General features: G+C 43.1%; 1 protein-coding gene across 1 annotated transcript in view; it reads right to left on the bottom strand.

Moving 5' to 3' along the window:
- Nucleotides 1-26,733, bottom strand: part of LOC124717187 (arylalkylamine N-acetyltransferase 1-like) — a 92,226-nt gene that overhangs the window by 17,472 nt on the left and 48,021 nt on the right. Inside the window, exon 2 of the mRNA XM_047243963.1 lies at nt 13,867-14,089. Coding sequence (XP_047099919.1) covers nt 13,867-14,089 — 223 coding nt within the window. The remainder of the gene's footprint in view (nt 1-13,866; nt 14,090-26,733) is intronic.

Here is a 26,733-nt window from a genome sequence, read left to right as displayed (position 1 = left end):
GACGCCATATTGAAGGCTAGGTATAGCACCGCCACCTGTAGAAACTACAAGGGCTGAAGCAGGGATATTCCATGATGTATCACGACAAATTATGCATTTTTTAAAACCGAAACTGGCCAAGAAATGGTTTGCATTATTTACTGCACGCCCCTCGTACCTTACTTATGCATTGCTCATCACAGTGTCTCCAGTGTTTCTCTGAATAATAGCGGTGTGGTTATACAGGTTTGGGATGTCTCCATAAGTTAATTCCGTCTATAGTACTTAATCTTGTTCAGAGGTTGTATACTGCCCTCCCCTCCTTTTCCATCTTCTCAGGCCTCTCCCTCGGCAGGTCGCTCATGGCAGTTTTGTTCTTCATAGTGTGTGCTCCAGGTGGGTTTAAAGTGTGTTGTTCTGGAGTGTTTTGAATACTGTGGCCAACTTTTAACCTGTGCGTATAACTTCAGTGTTTTTTTTTGTGTTCTACGAATCGACAACTGTGTTTTTAAACTTTGTGTCGACTTTTGTAATTGTCCCCCATGAACGTCTCCATGTCAGTGTCTTTTTACCTCCATTATCTCCCCTTACTCCGTTTTATTTTCCCCCTTTTTTATCGCCTTATATATAACGTTTTCTTCTTGTATTAACTGTTCTCTCACTCGGCTGAAGAGTGGCGGATTGTGCCGCTGACAGCCCTCCCCTGTCCATATTGGGCAGGGGAATGAAATTATAATAAAGAGAAAAAAATTGCATACTGGCAAGTTGTTACTTCCACACTTCCTATTGTAACATCTCCTGTTAATTTCCTGGTTTCCGATGGCAAAACACACTTCATAAGGCAATGTATCTGAACTCTTTACGAAACGTCAAGCACTATAAACGAAATAAGCTTAAAAATATATCTAAAAACTGCATGATTGCATTGCTAGTTACACGAAGAAAGATTGGAGACACTTGGGTAAGTATTGCAGTAGTAAGGTCTGTAAATGTCGTCTAACTCATGGCCAATCCTGAGTTGGACGTTTTACTGTATGAATCCGTTTGCTAACAGTCGCACAACACTTACATCGATTAGCGCCTGTCGCCTGCATGAATATTGTTTCTGATACCGACGTGGAGCGGGTTATGTAAAACGAATCGCTAGAGGCAACTGAATCACCCTGTACATTAATTACATTTTTGTCCCCCCCCCCCAACCCCCCATGTTGCACTTTAAGGGGGGAGAATTGAGCTGTGCATGAGTTAGGATCGATTTCTACCGCTCATGAAACCTCTGTGCTCCTCGTATCCCAGCGACAGGTTGCTCGGTGCATCGCAAGGGGGAGCATAGTCGAGTACTGGGCTCCAATTCGCTGTGTTTTAGATGGCTATGGAAAGTGCGACTACTATGTTTGAAGAATTACTGTTTCCCTCTGCCTCCGTGGTCGCGGGTTTGCGTCATTGGAATTTGCACATTTGTTACTTTTCCTACCTTGGTTGTGGATACCGTGATGCCAGTATTTATTTTGCAGTTAAATATTTGCGTACAAGTAAATGATGTGCATGTGACACTTTAGGAATTATTGCTGCCCCCTGCCTTCTTGGTCGTGGGTTTGTGTCTTCAGAGACCTTCTGTGACAAGGGTATTGGAAAGTTGGTACAACACTACAGCAAATGTCTAAGTCGGAGCCCCGACTATGTTGAGAAGTGGGGCTAGAAGATGTAGTTAACTGTTGCAAATAAAACATTTTATTTTCCCTGTGATTTCCATTTCGAGATCTATCGGACCTTAATAAACGAATAGCCCTCAAGAATAAGCATTCCATGTTAACAGCACAAGTCCGAGGTTATTCTAAGCCTACTTCTAAAAGGTAAACAAAATTTAGGTTATGGTGTTGCTCGTTTTATGCAAGTTTTATTTCTGTGTTTATTTGCCAACAAGAAATTAAAATTAAAATTGATTGTTTCCTTTTAAAAACCCATAAGTTAAAACTTCAAAGACGTTAGCCTCTGAAAGAACTTTTTCTCTTTTTAACTCTCACGTGGCAACGTACTATTGTTATTATTAAGACACATTTAAAACCTGGCTCGGCCTTATGAAGTTTATTATCGTGCGAATAATAATTCCTGTTGTTATCACCTTCTCTCTCTCTCTCTCTCTCTCTCTCTCTCTCTCTCTCTCTCTCTCTGTGTGTGTGTGTGTGTGTGTGTGTGTGTGTGTGTGTGTGTGTGTGTGTGTGTGTTATAGAGCTCCTAATTTAAGCTGATTGAAGGGACTGAATGATGTCTTGGGTAAGTTCAAGTTAATCGCCTTGTGCTAACTTCTCCATAATGACTACATGTATTTGTTTCTGGTCATCCAGCTGTCATTTAATATTGTCATTATTTTTAATTTAAAATTTTATTAAAAGCGATTATATTATTTTTTAAAAATCGTGTGCATTCCTGACGAAGATAATTTCTTTAAGTATTTCATGACTTAATTTAAAATTTTCATTGTGTCATTTTTTAAATGTTTTATGATGACTTTCTCATTATTTAGCTATTGTTAAAATATCACTAAAGCAAATCAAAATTGTTAATATTCTTTTCGCTTTTGGTTCAACACCTTACCACTCTCAGGTTGATGCTCTCTGCCACTTGAGCGATGTTCAATGGTCTAAAGTATATTAAGCTGATGATATGCTCTTAGTTACTGATGAAGAAATACTATGAAGCATGCCTATTCACATATAGAGGTATGTAAACAGGCAGACTACGGCGTTGGGGTCGGCAACTGCTAAATAAGAGAACAAGTGTCTGGCGTAATTGTTATAACGGTTATTGCAGCTACAATGGCAGGTTATCGAGATTTAAGTGAGTTTGAACGTGGTGATAGTCGGCGCAAGAGCGATGGGACACAGCAGCTCCAAGGTAGCGATGAAGTAGGGATTTTCCCGTACGACCATTTCACGAGTCTACCGTTAATATTAGGAATCCGGTAAAACGCCAAAGCTATTACATCCCTGCGGCCGGAAAAAGATCCTGCAAGAACGGTACCAACGACGACTAAAGAGAATCGTTCAAAGTGACAGAAGTGCAATCCTTCCGCAAATTGCTGCAGATTTCAATGCTGGGCCATCAACAAGTGTTAGCGTGCTAACCATTCAACGAAACATCATCGATATGGTCTTTCGGAGCCGAAGGCCCACTAGTGCACCCTTGATGACTTCAACACAAAGCTTTAGTCCTTGTCTGGGCACGTCAACACCGACATTGGACTGTAGATCACAGGAAACACGTCGGACGAGTCATGTTTCAAATTGTATCGAGCGGATGGACGTGTACGGATACGGAGACAACCTCACGAATCCATGCATTCTGCATGTCAGCTGGGGACTGCTCAAGCTGGTGGAGGCTCTTTAATGGTGTGGGTCGTGTGCAGGTGGAGTGATATGGGACTCCTGATACGTCTAGATACGACTCTGACAAGTGATACGTACGCAAGCATCCTGTCTGATCACCTGCATCCAGTCATGTCAATTGTGCATTCAGACATCCAGAATTGCTACAGCGTGGCTACAGTCACACTCTTCTGAGTTTAAGCACTTTTGCTGGCCACTAAACTCCCCACTGTTGAGCATATCTGCGGTGTCTTGATGCCTGATTTTCAGAAGAGATCTCAACCCACTCGTACTCTTACGGCTTTATGGACAACCCTGCATAATTCATGGTGTCAATTCCCTCCAGCATTATTTCAGACATTAGTCGAGTCTATGCCACGCCGTGTTGCGGCACTTTCGCGTGCTTGCGGGGGCCCTACACGATATTAGGGAGGTCTACCAGTTTCCTTGGCTCTTCAGTGGGTAATAATCGCTACTTCACATCACAAAAATAGACAATATTAACAGAGTAGGGTATTCTATGTGGTCAGAGTGACGCATTCTACGTCTAGAGACATAATCCACCAACCAACATGCGGTGCATGGCGGAGGGAACCTTGTACCTCTGGTAGTCATTCTCTCTCCGCATAACGAATGGACGAGGGGAAAACGACTTTCTATATGCGTCCATACAAGCACTGATTTCTCTGACCTCGTGTTTGTGGTCCTTACACGAGATACGTATGCTGGATTGTTCTGCAGGCTGTCGCAGATTGCGCTTCGATGTACTTTCGCAATATTGGTTCGTTCGTCTTCTTCCCTCAAAAGGCTCGCATTTAACTTCGTGGAGTATTTCCGTAGTAGCCACGTGTTCATCGTACTTAATAGTAACAAATCTTACAGCACCCATCTGAATTGCTTCGACGTCCTCCTTTAATCTGATACAATGAGGATCCCAAATACTCGAGCAGTACTATAGAATGTGTCGCTCAAATATTCTGTATATATGTATACATGAGCTACATTTTCGTTTGAGTCTTCCAGTGAACCGAAGTCGGTGATTAGACGCCACTAAAAATCACCTTTCGCGTTTTCGTTTCTTGTCACTTTGAAGTATTACGTCGATAGAGGGTGAACATTAATACAACCAACAAACTGCAGGGATGGATGCCTGATTGCAAACGGAGGAAAGTAGTTGCTATGAAAATGTGCCCGGAAATGGACGGTGTGCGCGCGGTGACAACAAATCGTCCCGGAACACTGTACAGAGCTGCGGCGTATTCACGTCACAACAGATGTTCAAAGCGGCCTCCATCGGATTGCAGGTGACAGGGATAGTATAGGTTATCATACATGACACACATAATCGTACTTTGGCTTACACCATGTTACCGGACCACTTGCCTGGAGCTTGTACTAGGGTTGGTCTGACAAGGGAACCTCCCCATCGCACCCCTCTCAGGTTTAGTTATAAATTGACACAGTTGATAGGCCTTGAAAAACAGAACACAGATCAATCGAGAAAACAGGAAGAAATTGTGTGGAACTATGAAAAAAATAAGCAAACTATAGAAACTGAGTAGTCCATGCGCGAGATAGGCAACATCAATGAGAATGTGAGCTCAGGAGCGCCGTGGTCCCGTGGTTAGCGTGAGCAGCTGCGGAACGAGAAGGCCTTGGTTCAAGTCTTCCCTCGAGTGAAAAGTTTACTTTATTCATTTTCGCAAAGTTATGATCTGTCCGGTCGTTCATTGACGTCTCTGTTCACTGTAATAAGTTTAGGTCTGTGTTTTGCGACCGCACCGCAAAACCGTGCGATTAGTAGACGAAAGGACGTGCCTCTCCAATGGGAACCGAAAACATTTGGTCGCAAGGTCATAGGTCAATCGATTCCTCCACAGGAAAACACGTCTGATATATCCTATACGACACTGGTGACGGCATGTGCGTCACATGACAGGAATATGTTGTAGACCCATCTAACTTGTACACTTGGCGAATGGGTAAAAAGATTCCTTTACCTTGCCCGATTTAGGTTTTTTCGTGGATGTGATAATCACTCCCAAAAAAGTGATGAAAACATAAGAGTTTGTCACATAAACTGCAACAAATGAATGCAACAGTTTCACAGTCGCACAGTTTTCCCTGTGCTCTGTCAAAACATATGTATTTAACGTTTTCAAATTTTTCCGCGTGTAGACCGTCAAATCCTGCATATGTCCAAGCAAATCTGAACATGTTCTGGAATTTTGTAGAGCGAAGTTGATTATGTGTGAGTGCCTGAACTTCGATAAGTGTCTGAAAATGAAAAATTAAACTTTTCACTCGAGGGACGACTTGAACCAACGACCTCTCGTTCCGCAGCTGCTCACGCTAACCACGGGACCACGGCGCTCCTGAGCTCACGCTTTCATTGATATTGCCTATCTTGCGCATAGACTACTCAGTTTGTATATTTTGCTTATTTTTTCTTAGTTCCACACAACTTCTTCCTGTTTTATCGATTGATCTGTGTTCAGTTTTTCAAGGCCTATCCACTGTGCCAACTTATAACTAAATCTGAGGGGGGTGCGATGGGGAGGTTCCCTTGTGAGTATCCTGTACAACTCGGTCCTCTAAATCTGGTGTACCCACAGTCCACCTCCTCCCTGCGCGTTCGTCTGTCTGCGAGGACCGGTGATCACACAAAAGCTTAAGAAGGACTTGAAACGTTGTGTGAAGTGGTTGGTGTCTGCGAGGGTACTATTTTTAGTATAGACGTGCTGCCTCTCGACCATTTCCACGTCCTGGCAGTACACAAACACCACCTTTGTTTGTTCCCGACACGAATACGTAACCACTCTGTTACTAACCCAAGCTGCGTCAACCACACAGCCTGAAACACACAGAGAACACACGGCGCGTCTACCGTGGCAACGATGCGCTTCCGGACACATGCTCGTAGGACGTTTTTCCCTCCATTTGCAGTCAGGGATCCGTCCCTGCAGTTAATATTCACTTCGCATACTTAGTGGAATTTTTACGTCAATCAGTACACCACTGATGCTACCGGGTGATCAAAAAGTCAGTATAAATTTGACAACTGAATAAATCATGGAATAATGTAGATAGAGAGGTACAAATTGACACACATGCTTGGAATGACATGGGGTTTTATTAGAACCAAAAAATACAAAATTTCAAAAGATGTCTGACAGATGGCGCTTCGTCTGATCAGAATAGCAATAATTAGCATAACAAAGTAAGACAAAGCAAAGGTGATGTTCTTTACAGGAAATGCTCAATATGTCCACCATCATTCCTCAACAATAGCTGTAGTCGAGAAATAATGTTGTGAACAGCACTGCAAAGCATGTCCGGAGTTATGGTGAGGCATTGGCGTCGGATGTTGTCTTTCAGTATCCCTAGAGATGTCGGTCGATCACGATACACTTGCGACTTCAGGTAACCCCAAAGCCAATAATCGCACGGACTGAGGTCTGGGGACCTGGGAGGCCAAGCGTGACGAAAGTGGCGGCTGAGCATACGATCACCACCAAACGACGCGCGCAAGAGATCTTTCACGCGTCTAGCAATATGGGGTGTTTTTTTTGGTTCTAATAAAACCCCATGTCATCCCAAGCATGTGTGTCAACTTTTACCTCTCTATCTACATTATTCCGTGGTTTATTAAGTTTTCAAATTTATACTGACTTTTTGATCACCCGGTGTACAAACATTACGGGATTGTTTTTGTGGTCATTTTCAAGAGGGATGCTTACACCCTTCCCTGGGGGGCCCCATGGTGAGCAACACTCTGGGTTTTATCACTTAAAAATTCTTCGGGACAGGTGACTGAGAACCAGTTCCGTATGCTCCGATCTTTGTTAAGTCTCCAGTTTGGCACTATGTCAAACGCTTTTCTGAAACCCAGAAATGCGGGATATACCTATTGTATGCGTACAGGTGGGAAAAATCAGCTGCTAAATAATCGTTGAAATTCATGTTGAAACCTTTAGCTGTCTTATTTTGTGCAGTGCTACTAGTTTCGGTCATACATCATTTTCAAGCTTAGCCTGCTAAGTTTGCAAATGGTCTACGAGTGAAACAGGCAGCACTGCGAAAATAAAAGACACCTCAAGGTTTTCAACAGGAGCTTCTACGATGTACCTGTTGCCCTTCCTCCATGGTTCGTACGATAAAAGGGATGATGAGCTTCACAAGATCAGTGGTTTCTGTATGATGCTATTTCTCTCAGAACAATGGTTTTCACTTTTGCTGATGTTAGGCTCCTTCTATAAAAGTTTAAAATTTCCTTCTTATACAACGCGTTTTGTGTATATTTACTCTCTTACTTGGGATGGTGTTGGTCAAACGCAGAAAAAGTCCTACAAACACATTCCCGAAAACATATAGTCTTTCAGACATCAGCCATTCTGTCCCACGATAGCCGGCCGGTGTGGCCGAGCGGTTCTAGGCGCTTCAGTCTGGAACCGCGCGACCGCTACGGTCACAGGTTCGAATCCTGCCTCGAGCATGAATGTGTGTGATGTACATAGGTTAGTTAGGTTTAAGTAGTCCTAAGTTCTAGGGGACTGATGAACTCAGATGTTAAGTCCCATAGTGCTCAGAGCCACTCCAATTTGTTCTATGATAGCTGCAGCGTCCGTACCGTGCGCCTGCGACGTCAGCAGCCCGCACGACGGAACAGAAATGCGGGGTGCCTTCATCACAGCGAGTGAAACTAAAGCAGACGTTTACGGTATGAACGACTCCGCTATTTTCCTACGCCACTCCCGTGATCCGAAGTAGTGCCAGAAGATTCATTCGCCAACCGGCCTTATAAGCCGGCGCACCGATGGCAGTTTCACACCACCTGCTCGCAGGGGTACCCTATTCGAGGGACCGATTCAGAACCACTGCCAAAACCTTTTACGAAAACACACAACAGTCAGATAACGACCTTGTACGAGAACTTGGACACAGGGTGCACTACCTGGCCTCCTCCAGATGGCCCGACGATCTATGCGAATGACAAGACTGCACATCTTGTGTATATATTTTTATATAATTTTTTTAATTTTAAATCTTATTTATTGCATTTATTATTTATTTATTTATCTATTATTATTTTTTATTTAAAAATGTTGAATGAATGAGTGTGAGAATGTGTTAACTGTAATATGTATGAGTGTGTACAATGTGTATATCGTGTGAATGTGTGAGCGAATGGGAAAAAGTATAAAAAAAACAAAATAAAATAAAAAAGAAAAAATAAAAAAATAAAAAATAATAAAAATAAAAAATAAAAAAATGAAAAAATAAATAAAAAATATTAGCATCCAGTCAATGTCTTTTTAAATAATTGAAAACCAGAGAAAAACAAGACAACCAAAAAGCTATTGTTTTAATGTCAATTCTTATTATTGAAGGCGTAGCCGCAAGGCCTTTAACTTCCATTTTCAGACTGGGCAATCCTTGATGCCCCAATATATTCTGCAGCGGCAGTTTGACACGTCACCCAGACTTGTAGCGGTCTGCTATCCCGGCCGCAGCATCCACACGCCTCGTTTGCCGGTAGTTCTGGATCGTCAGAAGTGGTAGCTTCGCACTGTGACTCAAGAATGTCGTGTTAAGATAGTCTGGCCTCTCTGGACAGCTTTGTCGTAATGTTGTGCCAACCACTCTCTAGCGGCGTTGTTTTCTTTGGTGGACTTTCTCGAGCGAGAGACTTGTGAGGAACACATTTTATTTTTTTATCCTTCTGATACAATACCCGAAGTAGAATTCGTACTTTGTTTTTTGCTTAAACTGTGTTTTGTTTAACTACTTTGACGACACCAGCAATGCTCTTGTCTATTGGTTTTTCGCAAAAGAAACAGACTGAGAAATATCGTGTGGTGTCACAGGGCTTAGGCCTGTCCCGCCCCTCATTAAATCGATCAAGACTTATACGAATAATTGTAAGAACATTATTATTATAATGTTCTTTAAGTTTGTTTTTGGGGTTTCAGAAATGCTGTGGGAAGAAAGTTTATTTATGTTGCAGATAACGTGGAAGACGTTGCCCAACGATCACCATGAAAGTTCGACGTAGTGGCAAGTGGGCAAAGAATAAAACGAATACTGCAAACTACCGCGAGACATGGAAGACCCTGGGCCGCGAGGGCGTCGAGCTTCCTAGGTCGTTGTTGGACAACGTCAAAGAAAGAGATATTCTTCTTTCTCTTTGTAAACAGATCGATCGAGTCTTGAAAGGTTCATGTAAAACGTATAGGCGGGTGACACATTAGGTGGGACCCGATGCCTGTAATACTTCCACAGTTATTAAAAAGTTGTTAAACGGTAAAACCAATAGTTCATCATTTGTATAGATAAAAAGTAGTATAGATATAGGAAAGGAACAGTTGCGGCGTCAGAACTAAAAGTGATACATCGCTCAGCAACGAAGAAGGACGTAAACAGCGGCAGTTACGTGGTGAAAACAAATCAACTGATAAAATAGTAAGTCTGCAATTAAGCATAAAGCCACGTAGCACTGCAATCGTTCGCATTTTGTCTCTGCTGCCGAAAATACAGCATTAGCTATTTGCCTGTTGACTTTACATGAAATGCACAATTTTGTTCCCAGTCGCTATTACGCGTGGCTAAGGACTTCTGAAATGATCATGGACTCTTGAGGACACGCCTGACTGCCTTCGACTTTGGTCACGTGGAGGACATACGCTCCTGTAGCGTATGCACGTTGTCGATATGTGTGTAGTGCTACAACCGCTGAAAATTTGAACATGTAACACGTCAGCCTCAGTTCCAAACATAAACCAAACTTTACCCAGGTTTCAGCCAAAATAATTTGGCCTTCTTCAGAAACGAGTGGCACTATACTTTTTTCTTGACATGGCCAAACTTAGGCATGCAGTAGTTTATTGTCACTCGCTTCTGAAGAAGGCCAAATTATTTTGGCTGAAACCTGGGTAGAGTTTGGTTTCCATTTGCAACTGAGGCTGACGTGTTACATGTTCATTTATCACAGTTGCTAACAGGGTTGCACAATGTTAAAAATTGTTAAAAATTCCCCGCAAATTTCCCCTTAGCTGAAAACCTATCATAATGTAAACGGGCAGGCCGTGCTACTGAACCCTTCCAGCCAAACAATCACTCAGTAAACGTTTGTGTTAGGTGCTGCTGCACGACGTGTAGAAATTGGGCTGGTGCCCGTCGTGTACAAACCATTCTCGTTCTCCTGTTTTCGAGAGTAACGTTTTCCAATAACAACAAATTTTGCAGATCAGAAGTCGATGATAAACTCCACCAGTTAATTTGCCCGGTAAAGTCTTTGGAGCTATTAATCTGTCACTGACTGTTCCTGCCCACGCATTATTCAACCACGGCCCTATAATGGGTAAAATAGTATGGGTGCTAATGACTCAGATGTCCTGCAGCTTAAGCTCAATTACGTCAATTCGTCCTCCACACCAGAAACAGCTACACTATGAAGCTCAGAAGAATTTCTGTGTCGGGTGCCCCACGACTGCTATTCGTCGTCTAAAAAAGTATTGCCAATAGACTTAATTCTTCAACCTTGTGTTTCATTATTCGCTGTTTAGGACTCACAGTTTCTTTTATATGTTGTTAGTAGAGAAACCCGGCGTTGCAGGTATGCGTCCACGCCAGTAGCACGCAGCGTCTGACCTTCTCCTAAATGTTTATGACGTCACGTTTCCAAAACTGTCCCGCACAATGGTATAATTTTGTAGGTACTTTCAGCAGCACTGTGAATACTACCTGCCTAATGTGTTGCGAGTGGAGTTAGTAGCAATGAAGTAATAAATTTAAATATCACTCATGATGAGGCAGTTTTTCTTGCATCTCACTGTTTATGGCGCCATATCTCCATATATGTGTCGCACAGTTATATAATGTAGTAGGTGCAGTCAGCAGAATATGTGGATACTCCAGAATGAAATTTTCACTCTGCAGCGGCGCTTACACTGCTGTGACACTTCCTGCCAGATTAAAACTGTGTGCCTGATCGCATCTCTAACGCGGGACTTGTGCCTTTCGGGGGTAAGTGTTTTAGCAACTGAACTACCCGAGTGCGACTCGTTTGGTGGAAGTAAGGTTTTCAGGACTGTCTTCAGTCGCGGTAGGGTAGCTCAGCTGGTAGAGTACTTACCCGCGAAAGGCTGAAGTTCCGAGTTAGAGTCTCGGGCCGGCATACAGTTTTAATCTTCAAGGATGTTTCATATGTGTACACTGTCTGCGAAATTATTGCGAATAGAGTTAGCACAAAGGAATAATAAATTTAAATGTCATGCATCATGCGGCAGATTTTCACGCATCTCATTGTTTACGACGTGATATTCCCTCAACTACGTGTCTTGGAATGACATAATTTTGCAGTTACATTCAGTGCTATATATCCATACTGTCTACAAAATGTGTCGGTAATACAGTTTGTAGCAAGAAAGTAATAAATTATTACGCCATACCTCATGGACTACTTTTAGTGCAAGAGCAGGTGAAAAACTGTAAGCGATAACCTTTTTACCTCCACCATTTTGCAGGGGCTGTCACCGAGAAAACATTTCCTAAGGTTTTAAAATTTAAAAAATTGTTGCAAGTCGCTAAGTGCCCTCAGTCTCAAATATTGCGTGAATTAAGTCTGGGAATTCACGTGTCACGTGCTACGCTACTTTTTCACCCTTGCCCACACCGCTTTGACAGACAGGTGGTTTATAAGCTCACAGCGATCGTTGTCTGACAGTATGTTATACAGGGTGTAAATTTTAAGCTGACAAACCAGAATAACTCGAAAAATAAGCTTCACACGAAAAAATGTGTTGAATGCAAAGTTGATGGTTTTCGAGGGGGACATCTGATGGTGCTAAAATTAGCCCGCCACCCCAGTCCCCTGGGGAGCGGGGGTGGGGGGGGGGGCGGGAGCCAACTGTAAAATTCCAAATGGGAACCCCCATTTTTTATTGCAGAATCAGATTCTACATAAAAAACTACGTGCATTTGATTCTTGGTAGTTGGCGCTGTAATTCAAGAACATCCATGTTCTCATTTTTGCGTGGAAAATGGTTACGGACAAACAAAAAAAAAACTTATTTACTTCGTAAATTTTGCTTCGCTAAATCTAAAACCCACCCTCTCTCCCCTTAGTGTGGGGTCTGAGAGAGAGGAATTAGTGTTTTACAAATGTTGATCCACATATTAATTTTTCTGCAGATTCAGATAAGTTTTGTTTCTTTCGTGGTCAACATTTGTGAAACTAATTCCTCTCTCTCAAACCCCACCATATGGGGAGAGAGGGAGAGTTTTAGTTTTAGCGAATCAAAATTTACGAAGTAAATAAGTATTTTTTATTTATCCGTAACCATTTTCCACGCAAAAATGAGAACATAGATTTTCTTGAATTACAGTGCAAACTGCCAAGAATCAAATCAAATGTTTAAGACAAAATGTATATAGTTTTTTTATGTAGAATCTGATTCTGCAATAAGAAATGGGGGTCCTCAATTGAAATTTTAAAGCTGCCTCCCTCCCTACCCCCAAGGGGCTGGGGTGGCAGGGTAATTTTAGCACCATCAGATATCCCCCTAGAAAACAATCAACTTTGGATTCTACACATTTTTTTGTGTGAAGCTTATTTTTCGAGTTATTCTGGTTTGTCAACTCAAAATTTACACCCTGCATGTGCACCAAGTTTGCTTGAAATCGGTCCAGTAGTTTAGGTTCAAAATGGTTCAAATGGCTCTGAGCACTATGGGACTCAACTTCTGAGGTCATTAGTCCCCTGGAAGTTAGAACTAGTTAAACCTAACTAACCTAAGGACATCACAAACATCCATGCCCGAGGCAGGATTCGAACCTGCGACCGTTGCGGTCTTGCGGTTCCAGACTGCAGCGCCTTTACCCGCACGGCCACTTCGGCCGGCAGTAGTTTAGGAGGACATATGGAACATACATACACAGACACTTACATGTATTCATTTTTATACTGTGTATGGATTTACAGTTCCAGTGCAAGAGAGGAAAAATCTAGTACAACGTGAATGCAGACATCGCATCCATATTAAAAACAAGAAACAGAGAAAATATCCTGCCATTGGTTATGTTTTAACCGAATAGAATGAAACGTTTTTCGTAACGAAAAAAGACGTTTAAGTAGTTTCGTAGACAGTTTCATGAACTATTCATATGGCAGTTACTGATACTAGCACAGGAATGTAGGATTTAACCATGAAGACGTGAAAATATTCAACATATTTATTTCTGTCAGACCTCAATTTTCACGTAGCTACATTCACGAGAATGTTTTTAGAACACCGCGTACTATCGTGACTCGACCATGACACTTGCAGTCACATTCCTGGCGCGCGCATTCTTCTGATCTGCGGACAGCACAGATGTGAACCCCTGTAGTTTATGCAACCCAAACAACGAGTCTGTGTTGCCGGTTGCAAGCCTGCTGATACAGCAGGCGCTGGGCGGCCTACGCGGAGAGGCGAGTCAATGAGTTGTTGGCTAGACAGGTAGGTAGTGGAGTGGCTCTTACTGTCGGGCAGCGAGGACAGGCAGTAATCTTCCAGCTCGCGGCACGTCTCCTCCCCCGGCTGCACCAGCTGCACCGCCACGTTGAGCGGTTCGTCACGGAAGAAGAGGCGCCGCAGGAACGAAATCATGCGGGGGCCATCCTGCTGCGTCAGGGGGCGGATCTCGTAGCTGAGCGCGGCGGCAGCGGCCGTGGAAGGAACGGGCGCCGTCGGGGACGACTCGAGCTGCTCATAAAAAGGAGAAAAAACGACACTTAAAAATGGCTCTGAGCACTATGGGACTTAACATCTGTGGTCATCAGTCCCCTAGAACTTAGAACTACTTAAACCTAAGGACATCACACACATCCATGTGTAGGGAAGCAGCCTACTCACGCCTTATAAAATTCACATCAGTCTTTCCATTGTGTGCCAGCCAGTCCACTGTAACTAGCTCTGACGTCATAAATGTTGCGCAGTACTTTAAAAATCAAGTAAATAACCTGAAACGTTTCTAGCATGTCAAGAGTAATACTAAATCAATATGTGTTGAATATCAGTTCAATAACTCTAACCATTTTCGAAATTCGGACGTTTTTCTGTAAAAATCATTGGCGCAACAGAAAAGAGCTATAAACTTAAAAATTTATATTTAGATTCCTTTTGCATAATAATTTAGTAGAAACAGTATTCTGGATCTCACAAATTAAAATTTTAGTTGAAATTCATGAGTTTCTGGTTTTTATCTTAAAAATTAAGGAAGCAAGATAGATTAAGTAGGCGAATAAATAAAGCTAGGATGTTTAAATTTAAGTAGAAGGGACATCCGCTATAATCATAAAGATGTGAGAAGTTTCAACTGAATAAATATAAAACTATAGCGATAGCGTATCTCCAAAGGGCAAGTTCAGAGCTCGTCTACTGCGTGTAGTGTAATTAAATTAATTCTGTCGCCCAAAATACTTGATTTACCCACGTCAGACTTTTATTATGATTATTTACTTGTGTGCTGACTGCACAATTAGATTGAAAGCTTCATCGGCCATCAGCAAAGGAAGCAATGATTTATTCGATAACTTGAAGTGGTGCATTACTAGCCCAGCAATTAGTCGGGAGAGCAGATTTGATCAGGCGTTCCCTTAGCCTTCCGCACCACGGCTTTATATGTAAGAACGCTGAGCGAGAGAAGGAAGGCCCCAGTTCTCTCCAGACGCTGATTAGCGCACCACCTGTGCCAGGAGTCGCGTAGCGTCGGTATCATTGATATAAACAGCCTCGGATGCAGTAATAAGGGATACGCGTAACCATGAAATCGTTTTCGAGTGAAGTGTTAATTCTGGGATGACTTTAATGATCTAGCTTCAGTTTGCGTATGTCGTATTTTCACGTGCCGCCACAGGACAGACATTCTACCATTATTTAGCGTGGCGTTTGATGAACATTATCATCAAATTATGGCGAGCATTCACTTAAACATTTAATTTGAACAGTTATAGTTGCATCAGCGCATTAGACTCTGAACTGCTCTGGTAGTTGGATTGTGTGGATTCTTTTTGGTCTGTGACTTTTCAGAATATAGTGAACATTTCAGAGAGAATTGTTTTTGATTATGAATCCCAGACAATCTCCTAATTCCTCAGAGCTATAAGCTGTAGCTATAAATGTATTTCTCAGATGAAGTGGGCACTAGGAATTCTAATTACAGGCTTCACGTTTTGCTAGTCACTTTCTGGTCGCTAATATTGTAGTTAGAGAGCCAGTGTTGAGAACGGCAAACAACAGCATAAATACAAAACACTTATTTTATAATTCCACCTGCCACCCCACACATGTCCGAGTCAGGGTTCGAACATGCGACCGTAGCGGTCACGCGGTTCCAGACTGAAGCGCCTAGAACCGCACGGCCACACCGGCCGGCTAACGACACTTAATGTTTCAACATTTCTGCTGCATCAACAGGTCGTAGTCCGAAACGTTTATGCAGGGTGACATCAGAGAGAAGGTTATCATTACGAGTGTCCCAGGGAAGTGAGATAAGACCGCTGTTGTCTTGTATATACATAAATGATTTGGTGGGAAAGGTGGGCAGCAATTCGTGGTTGTTTGCTGAAGATGCTGCGGTGTTCGGTAAGGTGTCGAAGTTGCAACGTTCTCTGGCAGCACTCATCCAAAGTGAAAGTTAAAAGTTTAGATGTTCAAAAGGCTCTGAGCACTATGCGACTTAACTTCTGAGGTCATCAGTCGCCTAGAACTTAGAACTAATTAGACCTAACTAACCTAAGGACATTACACACATCCATGCCCGAGGCAGGATTCGAAGCTGCGACCATAGCGGTCGCTCGGTTCCAGACTGTAGCGCCTAGAACCGAACGACCACTCCGGCCGGCATTTCGATGTATAATGCTCACTCACTGTTGGTGAAATACTATCTGTGGCGGAGGATGTGAAAACCGCCACAGAAGAAACGATATGTAATCAAAATGACAAAGACTGTACAAGAATTAGTTAAGATATAAATAGGCAATATACTTTAATAGAATCGCTTGTCTTCTGCACGGACTGAATGGGAGAGGAACCCGTGAAATTGCATTAGGCTCTTACGTAGTCTTCATTTGTCATAAGTCGATGATGGACGCCATTTGTAGCTGGGATTCTAAAAGGTGTGTAAAGATTTTAATTGTTTCTGTTAAAATATATTTATCTAGTAAAATCTGTTTGTCACAATTACTGCAAAGTTCGCACCGGACATTACCCATTTTATTTAAGAAATTTCATCATTTTGTAGAATATCGCTGGCGGTGTGGAGATCCGCCGCGAGCGAGCAGTCTGCAACAGCGGCAGATTTAAGTACGCGGTCGCAATAACGACCACATCCTAAAAAGGGTACAGGTAGGGGTGAACTAAAACGATGAAGTGTTTCTTTTCACAGTATTCCTGACGCAGAATAAAAAGAGATAGTAGATTTTACCTTGTGCATTCGCAGGTGGATACAAGCTGCAGCTTTTGTACATTTTCATTAAAAAAAGTGATAAATTCTGAACATATCGTAAAGTGTATTTAAAACTGGATAATTTTCATGAGAGCTTAGCAATATAAAAAAGAAAATATTTTCATATGGTAAAGATAGTCTTATGCTTCAAAGCTAGTCGGGGCATACCCAGTTAATCAAAAATCCACTGCAACGTGAAAATGTTTGTAAGGTCGATGGACAATAATATTTTCATTCTTGCACAAACAGCTTTAGTGCTTGAATAAAAGTAAAACTTGAATAATTATTTTGGAATATTCAAAGAAATTCATTTTTATTAATCTGCAACAGAATATTTCATACGTAAAGTAATAATCATAGGTGACAAATTTATTGCAACCTTTCATTTCTCATGTCCATCCATGTAAATGTTAAGTTCAATCTCAACGGTTTCCCTATCAAATTAAACGCAAAGAGCAAAGAAAGTTTAAAACCACACGTTCAACTCCCGAATAATAAAAACAGACAGAATCACATTAAAAAAGTTGAGTGACTGTAGGAAGATACAAGACGATTTAGACAAAATTTCTGGTTGCTGTGATGAACGGCAGCTGGGTCTAAATGTGGGAATATGTAAGTTAACGTGGATGAGTACAAAGGACAAACCCGTAATCTTCGGATACGGTATTACTAGTGTCCTGCTTGACACAGTCGAGTCGTTTAAATATCTGGGCGTAGCGTTGCAAAGCGATATGAAATGGAACGATCATGTCAGAACTGTGGTAGAGAAGGCGAGTATTCGGCTTAGGTTTATTGTCAGAAACTCAGGAAAGAGTGGTTCATCTGTAAAGGAGACTGCATATAGGACGCTGGGGCGACCTATTCTTGAGCACTGTCGAGTGCTTGGCATCCGTACCAGGTCGGATTGAAGGAAGACATCCAAGCAATTCAAAGGTGGGCTGCTAGATTTGTTACCGGTAGTGTTGCAGAGATGCTTGTGGAACTCGAATGAGAATCCCTGGAGGCAAGGCGACGTTCTTTCCGAGAAAAACGGTTGAGAAAATTTATAGAACCGGCGTTTGAAGCTGACTGAAGCCAACATAGATTGCGCATAAGGACCACGAAGATAAGATACGAGAAATTATTTCTTATGCGGAGGCATATAGGCAGCCGTTTTCCCCTCGCTCTATTTGAGAGTGGAACAGGAAACGAAATGACTGGTAGTGGTCCAGGGTTCAAATGGCTCTGAGCACTATGGGACTCAACTTCTGAGGTCATTAGTCCCCTATAACTTAGAACTAGTTAAACCTAACCAACCTAAGGACATCACACACATTGTAATATTAGTAATTTTCGCCTCACAAACATTAATATACGCTCAATAGTAAACGCCTGATGGCCTAAAGTTATCGAACAATTGTAAAGTAAAAGAAATGAATCATCGCATAGCAGCGACAGAATCTATTATTCTTTATCTTAGCCGTTCTTGCGCGGTGCCAGTAAATCTCTATGTACATGTATCGATTAATGGTATAAAAAAGAATTCTGTTGTTTCAAGACAAATGAGGCTTTTCGCGCCTCACCTTTTGCTGTTTGTATTCCATGAGAGGCGGACGCGGACTTGCTGCGTTCCACAACTGTATTTTATATTTGATGTGAAAATATTGAGTGAATATGCTAATTGTTATTTTTTCCAATCAGAAAAGATGTAGTTTCTTGTAACTGATATCGAACAGACAGCATCAAGAGGACATTTTGACTGTTATGTATAAAGTATTTAACCACAATGGTCATCTATTGTAATTTAATATAGAAAGGTACGTAGCATTAAAAAAAAGTGTGTTAAAGATAAGTGTGCTTATTTTCGTAAATTAACCTTGATGAGTCCATCTCCTTATTTACTTAACTGTTAATTATTTTGTGTTACTTCATCATCAGAAATTACGATCACGCTGATGGGCCGAACGCAGCATGAGGCAGAAGGAACATTATCGTTTTCCTATTATTTCTGAACCAACTTTTTTTTAATTGTGTAGTGTTGCATTTCTTTTAAAGTCTATAAATCTTCTGGTCCCTTAGTGTTGATCCGGGTATGACTACATCGCGACTATAAAAATGCACAGAAATGATAATGTTTCTTCCGAGCGATCTCAAATATATATATATATATATATATATATATATATATATATATATATATATATATATATATATATATATATATATATATGCTGCTCTTATTCAGGTATTTAATGATCAACGTATGTTATTATAATAGCGTAATAAATCCCTGATTCTGTTGCCAAGTGGCCCACCAAAATATTCACTTTTTCGACATTAAAAAACAAAGTAACAGTTCTTTTTATTTTCGTCCCCCAAGAACAACGCTACAACATCCATGCCCGAGGCAGGATTCGAACCTACGACCGTAACAGTCTCGCGGTTCCAGACTGCAGCGCCTAGAACCGCACGGACACTTCGGCCGGCTGTGGTACAGGGTACCCTCCGCCAAGCACCATACGGTGGCATTCAGAGCATCGATGTAGATGTAGACTCAAAAGAATGAGAAATTTTGGAATGTGTTGTGAACTCTGCGAGGTAGGTGGTGGTAAATGTATAGACTGCTGTTCGCACTGTTTTGCCATTTAGTAAAGAGTAAACATGGAGCAATGGAACGGTGTGTAGCGTGCCTTTGCGGTAAAAGACTTTTACAAGAATGGAAGTGTGGCGGCCGCGCGTCGAGAATTTCGGCATAGTTTCGACATCGGATGGCGTGGCCGTGTTTCCTTAGCTCAAGCAGTCAGCACTTGGGTTCGCCGTTCCGAAGCAACGGGTTCTGCATTGAAGAAGCAATCTGCAGAGAGACCCCGAATCGCTGGTACGGGAAACAATACCGAGGGTGTGCGCACTTTTTTCGTAAGAAGCCCACAGCATCCGCAGTGTGTCTACAGCTGCGTCGTTCGAGTAAAACTGTAAGTGGATTTATAGTTCCAACTGTACGAGCTGCAGATCTACATCTACATCTACATCTACATTTATACTCCGCAAGCCACCCAACGGTGTGTGGCGGAGGGCACTTTACGTGCCACTGTCATTACCTCCCTTTCCTGTTCCAGTCGCGTATGGTTCGCGGGAAGAACGACTGTCTGAAAGCCTCCGTGGGCGCTCGAATCGCTCTAATTTTACATTCGTGATCTCCTCGGGAGGTATAAGTAGGGGGAAGCAATATATTCGATACCTCATCCAGAAACGCACCCTCTCGAAACCTGGCGAGCAAGCTACACCGCGATGCAGAGCGCCTCTCTTGCAGAGTCTGCCACGTGAGTTTGCTAAACATCTCCGTAACGCTATCACGCTTACCAAATAACCCTGTGACGAAACGTGCCGCTCTTCTTTGGATCTTCTCTATCTCCTCCGTCAGACCGATCTGGTACGGGTCACCAACTTCACCCTAACGATCTGCTAATGCGTAGACGATATTCTGGCGGCGTCTCAGCAAAAGTGCACGACGAGGAATATTTCATTAACAACGTGTGGATCTCGGACGAAGCTCACTTCTGCATCTACATCTACAAAGATATCCCACAAGCCACTGTACGGTGCGGGGCGAAGCTTACCCTGCACCACTACTAGCCTTTGCCTTTCCTGTTCCACTAGCAACAGAGCGAGGGAAAATCGGCTCCGTATGAGACCTAATATCTCGTATCTTATCTTGGTGGTCCTTACGCGCGATGTATGTTGGCAGCAGTAGAACCGTTCGGTAGACAGCTTCAAATCCGATTCTCTAAATTTTCCCAATACTTTTCCTCGAAAAGGACTTCGCCTTGCCTCCAGCGATTCCCATTCGAGTTCCAGAAGCATCTTAGTAGCACGTACTGTTGGAACCTACCAGTAACAAATCTAGCAGCCAACCTCTGAATTGCTTCAATGTCCTCCTTCAGTCCCACCTGCTATGACTCCCAAACGCTCGTGCAGTACTCAAGTAAATGTCGCACCAGCGTCCTATATGCGGTCTCCTTTACACGGGAACCACTCTTTCCTAAAATTCTCCCAATAATTCGAAGTCAACCATTCGCCATCCGTACCATAGTTCCAACATGCTCGTTTCATTTCATAACACTTTCGAGCGTTACGCCCAGATATTTAAGCGACGAGACTGTGTCAAGCAGTACACATTTAATGTTGGATTCGAACATTACAGGATTGTTTCTCCTACTCGATCAACATTGACATATTGTAATTCTTCAGGCTTTCCCGGCGATCTAATGACATCTTGGATTGTCGGGTGTTCTGCTGTCACCACCCTGCACAGAAGAACGGTGTTCTTAAGACAATAGCCCACAGAGCACGTGCCTTGTCAGACCAAGAAATTCTACCATCAGAAACAGAGCATCTCAAAACAGTGTTTTGCAAAAATGGATATACACCGAAACAAATTGAGATGGCACTCCAACCAGCCAGTACACCACAAATTCCAGAAGCAGAGTGAGATGAAGCAAAGAAGGTGGCGTATTTGCCCTATGCTGGCTCTATTTCTGTCCATCCAGCAAGATCGGGGGGCTGGTGGGAAATGTCAAGAACGACCTGGGTTTACGGAAACCAGGGATTTGTAATATACCCTGCCAATGTGGCATGTCCTACATTGGCCAGACGACATGAACAGTAGATATCAGGTGCAAGGAACATGCACACCCTATTAAGACAGGCAACAAAATCAGCCATTGCTGAATACCGCCTAGAACTAGGTCACATCATGAATTATGAAGAAACCAAGTTTCTAGCACAGACACCCAGATTTTGGGACAGTGTTATAGCGGAGTCAATAGAGATAAAAGTGGCCGATAATCTCATGAACCGTGACACGGGGTACCAGCTAAGTAAAGTCTGGGATCTTGCTCCGGAATCGCTGAAGAAGCAACAGGGGCAGGTGCAGCACTCCACAAATAGAAGAATTGGACATGGAGAACGATCCTCATACAGAGTTCCAGGCGCACCAGACCGAAGATGGAGCGCCCACGGTCGGGACTGACGGGCGCGGACCGCAGAGGGAACATCTGGAACCGCAGTGGACCGAAAATGGAACGGCAACGCTCCAGCAGATCGCAGTGAGCAGGAGAGGACCACTGGGGGAATACCTGGTACCACAGACGGGATTCCAAACGCACCAGACCGAAGCTGGAACGCCCAAGAGGGCGGAAAAGGGAACAGCAATGCTCCAGAAGATCGCAGCGAGCGGGCGCGGACCGCAGAGGGAGCGCCTGGTGGAGGGGGAAGCCACAGGCATAAATACTGGACCAGGTCCACTCGAGGAGCTGCACCTGGTGCCGAGCGCCTGAGTGCCTAGTACTGAAAGACGACTGCTCCACAACCTCGCGACACTCCCGGCAAGGACGCCCAGCAACGACGTATACGAAATATTTAACGTAGAAACACTCCAGACACGACTGACAAAACCACATCTACATCTACATCCATACTCCGCAAGCCACCTGACGGTGTGTGGCGGAGGGTACCTTGAGTACCTCTATCTGTTCTCCCTTCTATTCCAGTCTCGTATTGTTCGTGGAAAGAAGGATTGTCGGTATGCCTCTGTGTGGGCTCTAATCTCTCTGATTTTATCCTCATGGCCTCTTCGCGAGATACAGGTAGGAGGGAGCAATATACTGCTTGACTCTTCGGTGAAGGTATGTTCTCGAAACTTCAACAAAAGCCCGTACCGAGCTACTGAGCGTCTCTCCCGCAGAGACTTCCACTGGAGTTTATCTGTCATCTATGTAACGCTTTCGCGATTACTAAATGATCCTGTAACGAAGCGCGCTGCTCTCCGTTGGATCTTCTCTATCTCTTCTATCAACCCTATCTGGTACGGATCCTACACTGCTGAGCAGTATTCAAGCAGTTGGCGAACAAGCGTACTGTAACCTTTGTTTTCGGATTGCATTTACTTAGGATTCTTCCAATGAATATCAGTCTGGCATCTGCCTTACCAACGATCAACTTTTTATGATCATTCCATTTTAAATCACTCCTAATATGTACTCCCAGATAATTTATGGAATTAACTGCTTCCAGTTGCTGACCTGCTATATTGTAGCTAAATGATAAGGGATCTATCTTTCTATGTATTCGCAGCACATTACACTTGTCTACATTGAGATTCAATTGCCATTCCCTGCACCATGCGTCAATTCGCTGCAGATCCTCCTGCATTTCAGTACAATTTTCCATTGTTACAACCTCTCGATATACCACAGCATCATCCGCAAAAAGCCTCAGTGAACTTCCGATGCCATCCACAAGGTCATTTATGTATATTGTGAATAGCAACGGTCCTACGACACTCCCCTGCGGCACACCCGAAACCACTCTTACTTCGGAACACTTGTCTCCATTGAGAACGACAGGGTGCCTTCTGTTACCTAGGAACTCTTGAATCCAATCACACAATTGGTCTGATAGTCCATATGCTCTTATTTAATTAAGCGACTGTGGGGTACTGTATCAAAAGCCTTTCGGAAGTCAAGAAACACGGCATCTACCTGTGAACCCGTGTCTATGGCCCTCTGAGTCTCGTGGACGAATAGCGCGAGCGGGGTTTCACACGACCGTCTTTTTCGAAACCCATGCTGATTCCTACAGAGTAGATTTCTAGTCTCCAGAAAAGTCATTATACTCGAACATAATACGTGTTCCAAAATTCTACAATTGATCGACGTTAGAGATATAGGTCTATAGTTCTGCACATCTGTTCGACGTCCCTTCTTGAAAACGGGGACGGCCTGTGCCCTTTTCCAATCCTTTGGAACGCTACGCTCTTCTAGAGACCTACGGTACACCGCTGCAAGAAGGGGGGCAAGTTCCTTCGCGTACTCCGTGAAAAATCGAACTGGTATCCCATCAGGCCTTTCCTCTTTTGAGCGATTTTAATTGTTTCTCTATCCCTCTGTCGTCTATTTCCATATCTACCATTTTGTCATCTGTGCGACAATCTAGAGAAGGAGCTACACTGCAGTCTTCCTCTGTGAAACAGCTTTGGAAAAAGACATTTAGTATTTCGGCCTTTAGTCTGTCATCCTCTGTTTCAGTACCATTTTGGTCACAGAGTGTCTGGACATTTTGTTTTGATCCACCTACCACTTTGACTACGCAACTACGGACAACGAATACTAACGCAAAGACCTGACATGGAAAGCATAATAACAACAAGACCACAAACTCATCGACTTCCCAAGCACAAGTATATCTGGCCAGCGCGTACAGCAGCTCAAAACACAGCAAGCCACTTTCCACACCTAGTCCCCACTATGGAACCGCTAATAACCTACACCACTACCCCTCCCCACCTACACGCCAGACAATAAAACACAGACACACAACATGGAAACCAACACCCAACTACCACTCACTCTCTCTCTCTCTCTCTCTCTCTCTATCACACACACACACACACACACACACACACACACACACACACACAAACGCACACAAACAAGCTGGCACATGTACAACTACTCACTCCTGTTCTGCCACTGAGAAATAGGGAAAATAGCCATAGTTGTTTAGCAACAAAAATTAGTAATATCAATAGCACAACTGCAAAAACACCTGAATATGTCAAATAGGCATCGACTACTCAGTCTCCACTCAAATATACCTACCTACCACAGTTACACCACATACACCAATAACCACAATTAAATATTACAATATGTGACCCTCACACTCACTTCAAAAACCCCCTTCTCATCTCTTCTCCTCTCCTCCGTTCTGCTATTGTATATATTGTTAAAATAAGGTATATCTCATGCAAATTACGTACAGTAACACTACACACACCAATGTGAATAATCATAAATATATATTATCGTATGTTAATGTTTACATCTTTATCTCTCACTCTCACTTCAAAAACCTCTCCTCTTATCTTATCTTCTCCTATATTCTATTATTATATACATTGTTAAATTAAGATACACCCCATGCAAATTATGAAATTATGTATTGTGATACCAAATGTCTATTGTAAATGATCACCTTAAAAGTGCAAAAAGTGTAAATAGCACCTTTTAAAATTGTATTAAAAGGAAAAATAAAATTGTAAAACCTGCTATGGCTAAAAAGTGCAATGCAAGCACTAGAATAGCCCGCCCTGCCCCCTAAGGGGAGGGAATGAAATGTGCTAAAAAATAAAAAAACACTCGGGGAGTAGTCTCAGGTCGCACCTGATGAAGGTAACGAGTTACGCTACCGAAATATCGTGCAAGTACGACGCTGATATACGGAGGAACACCCGACAACCCAAGATGTCATTAACTTATATTTTTTGTAAATTTAAACCAACTGTAAATTACGTGTAAATCGTCTTGTAATTACTACAGTCACTCAACTTCGACACCTTACCGTCCACCGCAGAGGCTTTGTTAATAGACAGAATTTTTGCTTTTGGTCCTACCGAAACCCACGTCAGCTACACGAGCGTCCATTTTTCAGGAGCAAGGCTACTGTATGGTGCACCATGTCATCGAATGGCGGTATAGGCCCCTACGTTTTTCAAGATGAAAGTCGGTATGCAATCACTGTAACGTGTGTTTGGTATGTTACCGTGATGGAAAGCTTTTTTGCGCATGAGGTGCCCCATTTTCCTGGCAACAGTTGGTTTCGACATGGCTGAGAAACGGGACATACTGCACAGATATCGATGGGAACTGTGCGACGATTGTTTGCTTACCGTGTCATTTTAAGGCACCGTGATATTATGACGGTCCCCAAGATCGCCTGACCTGACGGTGTGTGACTTTTTTTTGTGGCGCCACCTTAAGGGCACGGTTTACCGTTCTCGACGTACTACGACCTAAGAACAATACGAGAGCAAATCTCCAGGGTTCCTATTGATATGTTAGGTCATGCCGTGCATAACGTTCCTGTCAAGCTGCAGGAATGTGTGCTCCGAGGGGGAGCTCGTCTACCGGATATGATATACAAGAAATAAAAATGCTTGTTACATTCAATGGTTCAAATGGCTCTAAGCACTATGGGACTCAACATCTTAGGTCATAAGTCCCCTGGAACTTAGAACTACTTAAAGCTAACTAACCTAAGGACATCACACACACCCATGCCCGAAGCAGGATTCGAACCTGCGACCGTAGCAGTCCCGCGGTTCCGGACTGCAGCGCCAGAACCGCACGGCCACCGCGGCCGGCTGTTACATTCAATAATGGCACACTCCGTACTATACGCAGACATATACGACAGTTGTCCAGAAAGTAAGTTCCGATCGGTCGCGAAATGGAAACCACTGGGAAAATCCGGTAAAGCTTTGCTCAGGTGTTTTGGGTAGTGTCTGTAGTGTGGCCGTCGATCGTGTCGCGTCGTTTTCAGTTCTGAGTGAACAGTGAGCACGTAAAGATGCATAGGAACAGCGTCTTCCGCCAAGTATGAGGGCCTTGTTAGAGATTCGGCCTGTGTCATGCAGCCCACATAACACAACTGTAGAGCAGTTCCTTCTTCATGCCAAATCTGGGCCGCACACTGCAGCGGCAATGAAGACGCTCCTGCAGCGTTTCTGATCATAAGTGTCTGATCACCCACAATATAGTCCGTAAATGGCTCCCCCTGAGTCTCATCTCTTCTCACAGGAACCGCTAGCTATGAAGACAAAATTTTTCCACAGACGTCGAGCTGCAGACCAGTGCAGATAACTGGCCGAAAGCGTAGGCGGCTGCTTTATACGATGAGGATATTGGAAAGTTGATACAACACTACGACAAAACTCGAAGTTGGAGCGGCGACTACGTAGAGAAGTAGGCGGAAAGTGTACCTAACTGTTGCAAATACAACGTTTCTGGTTTTCACTGTGGTTTCCATTTCGCGATCGATCGGAACTCTCTTTCTGGATAACCCTCGTAGAAATACGTGTTCA

The sequence above is a fragment of the Schistocerca piceifrons genome, chromosome 9 (assembly GCF_021461385.2).
Source record: "Schistocerca piceifrons isolate TAMUIC-IGC-003096 chromosome 9, iqSchPice1.1, whole genome shotgun sequence".
In the NCBI taxonomy this organism is placed as follows: Eukaryota; Metazoa; Arthropoda; class Insecta; order Orthoptera; family Acrididae; genus Schistocerca; species Schistocerca piceifrons.
The sequence above is the reverse complement of the archived record's forward strand: the minus strand, read 5'-3'. Positions and strand labels throughout refer to the sequence as shown.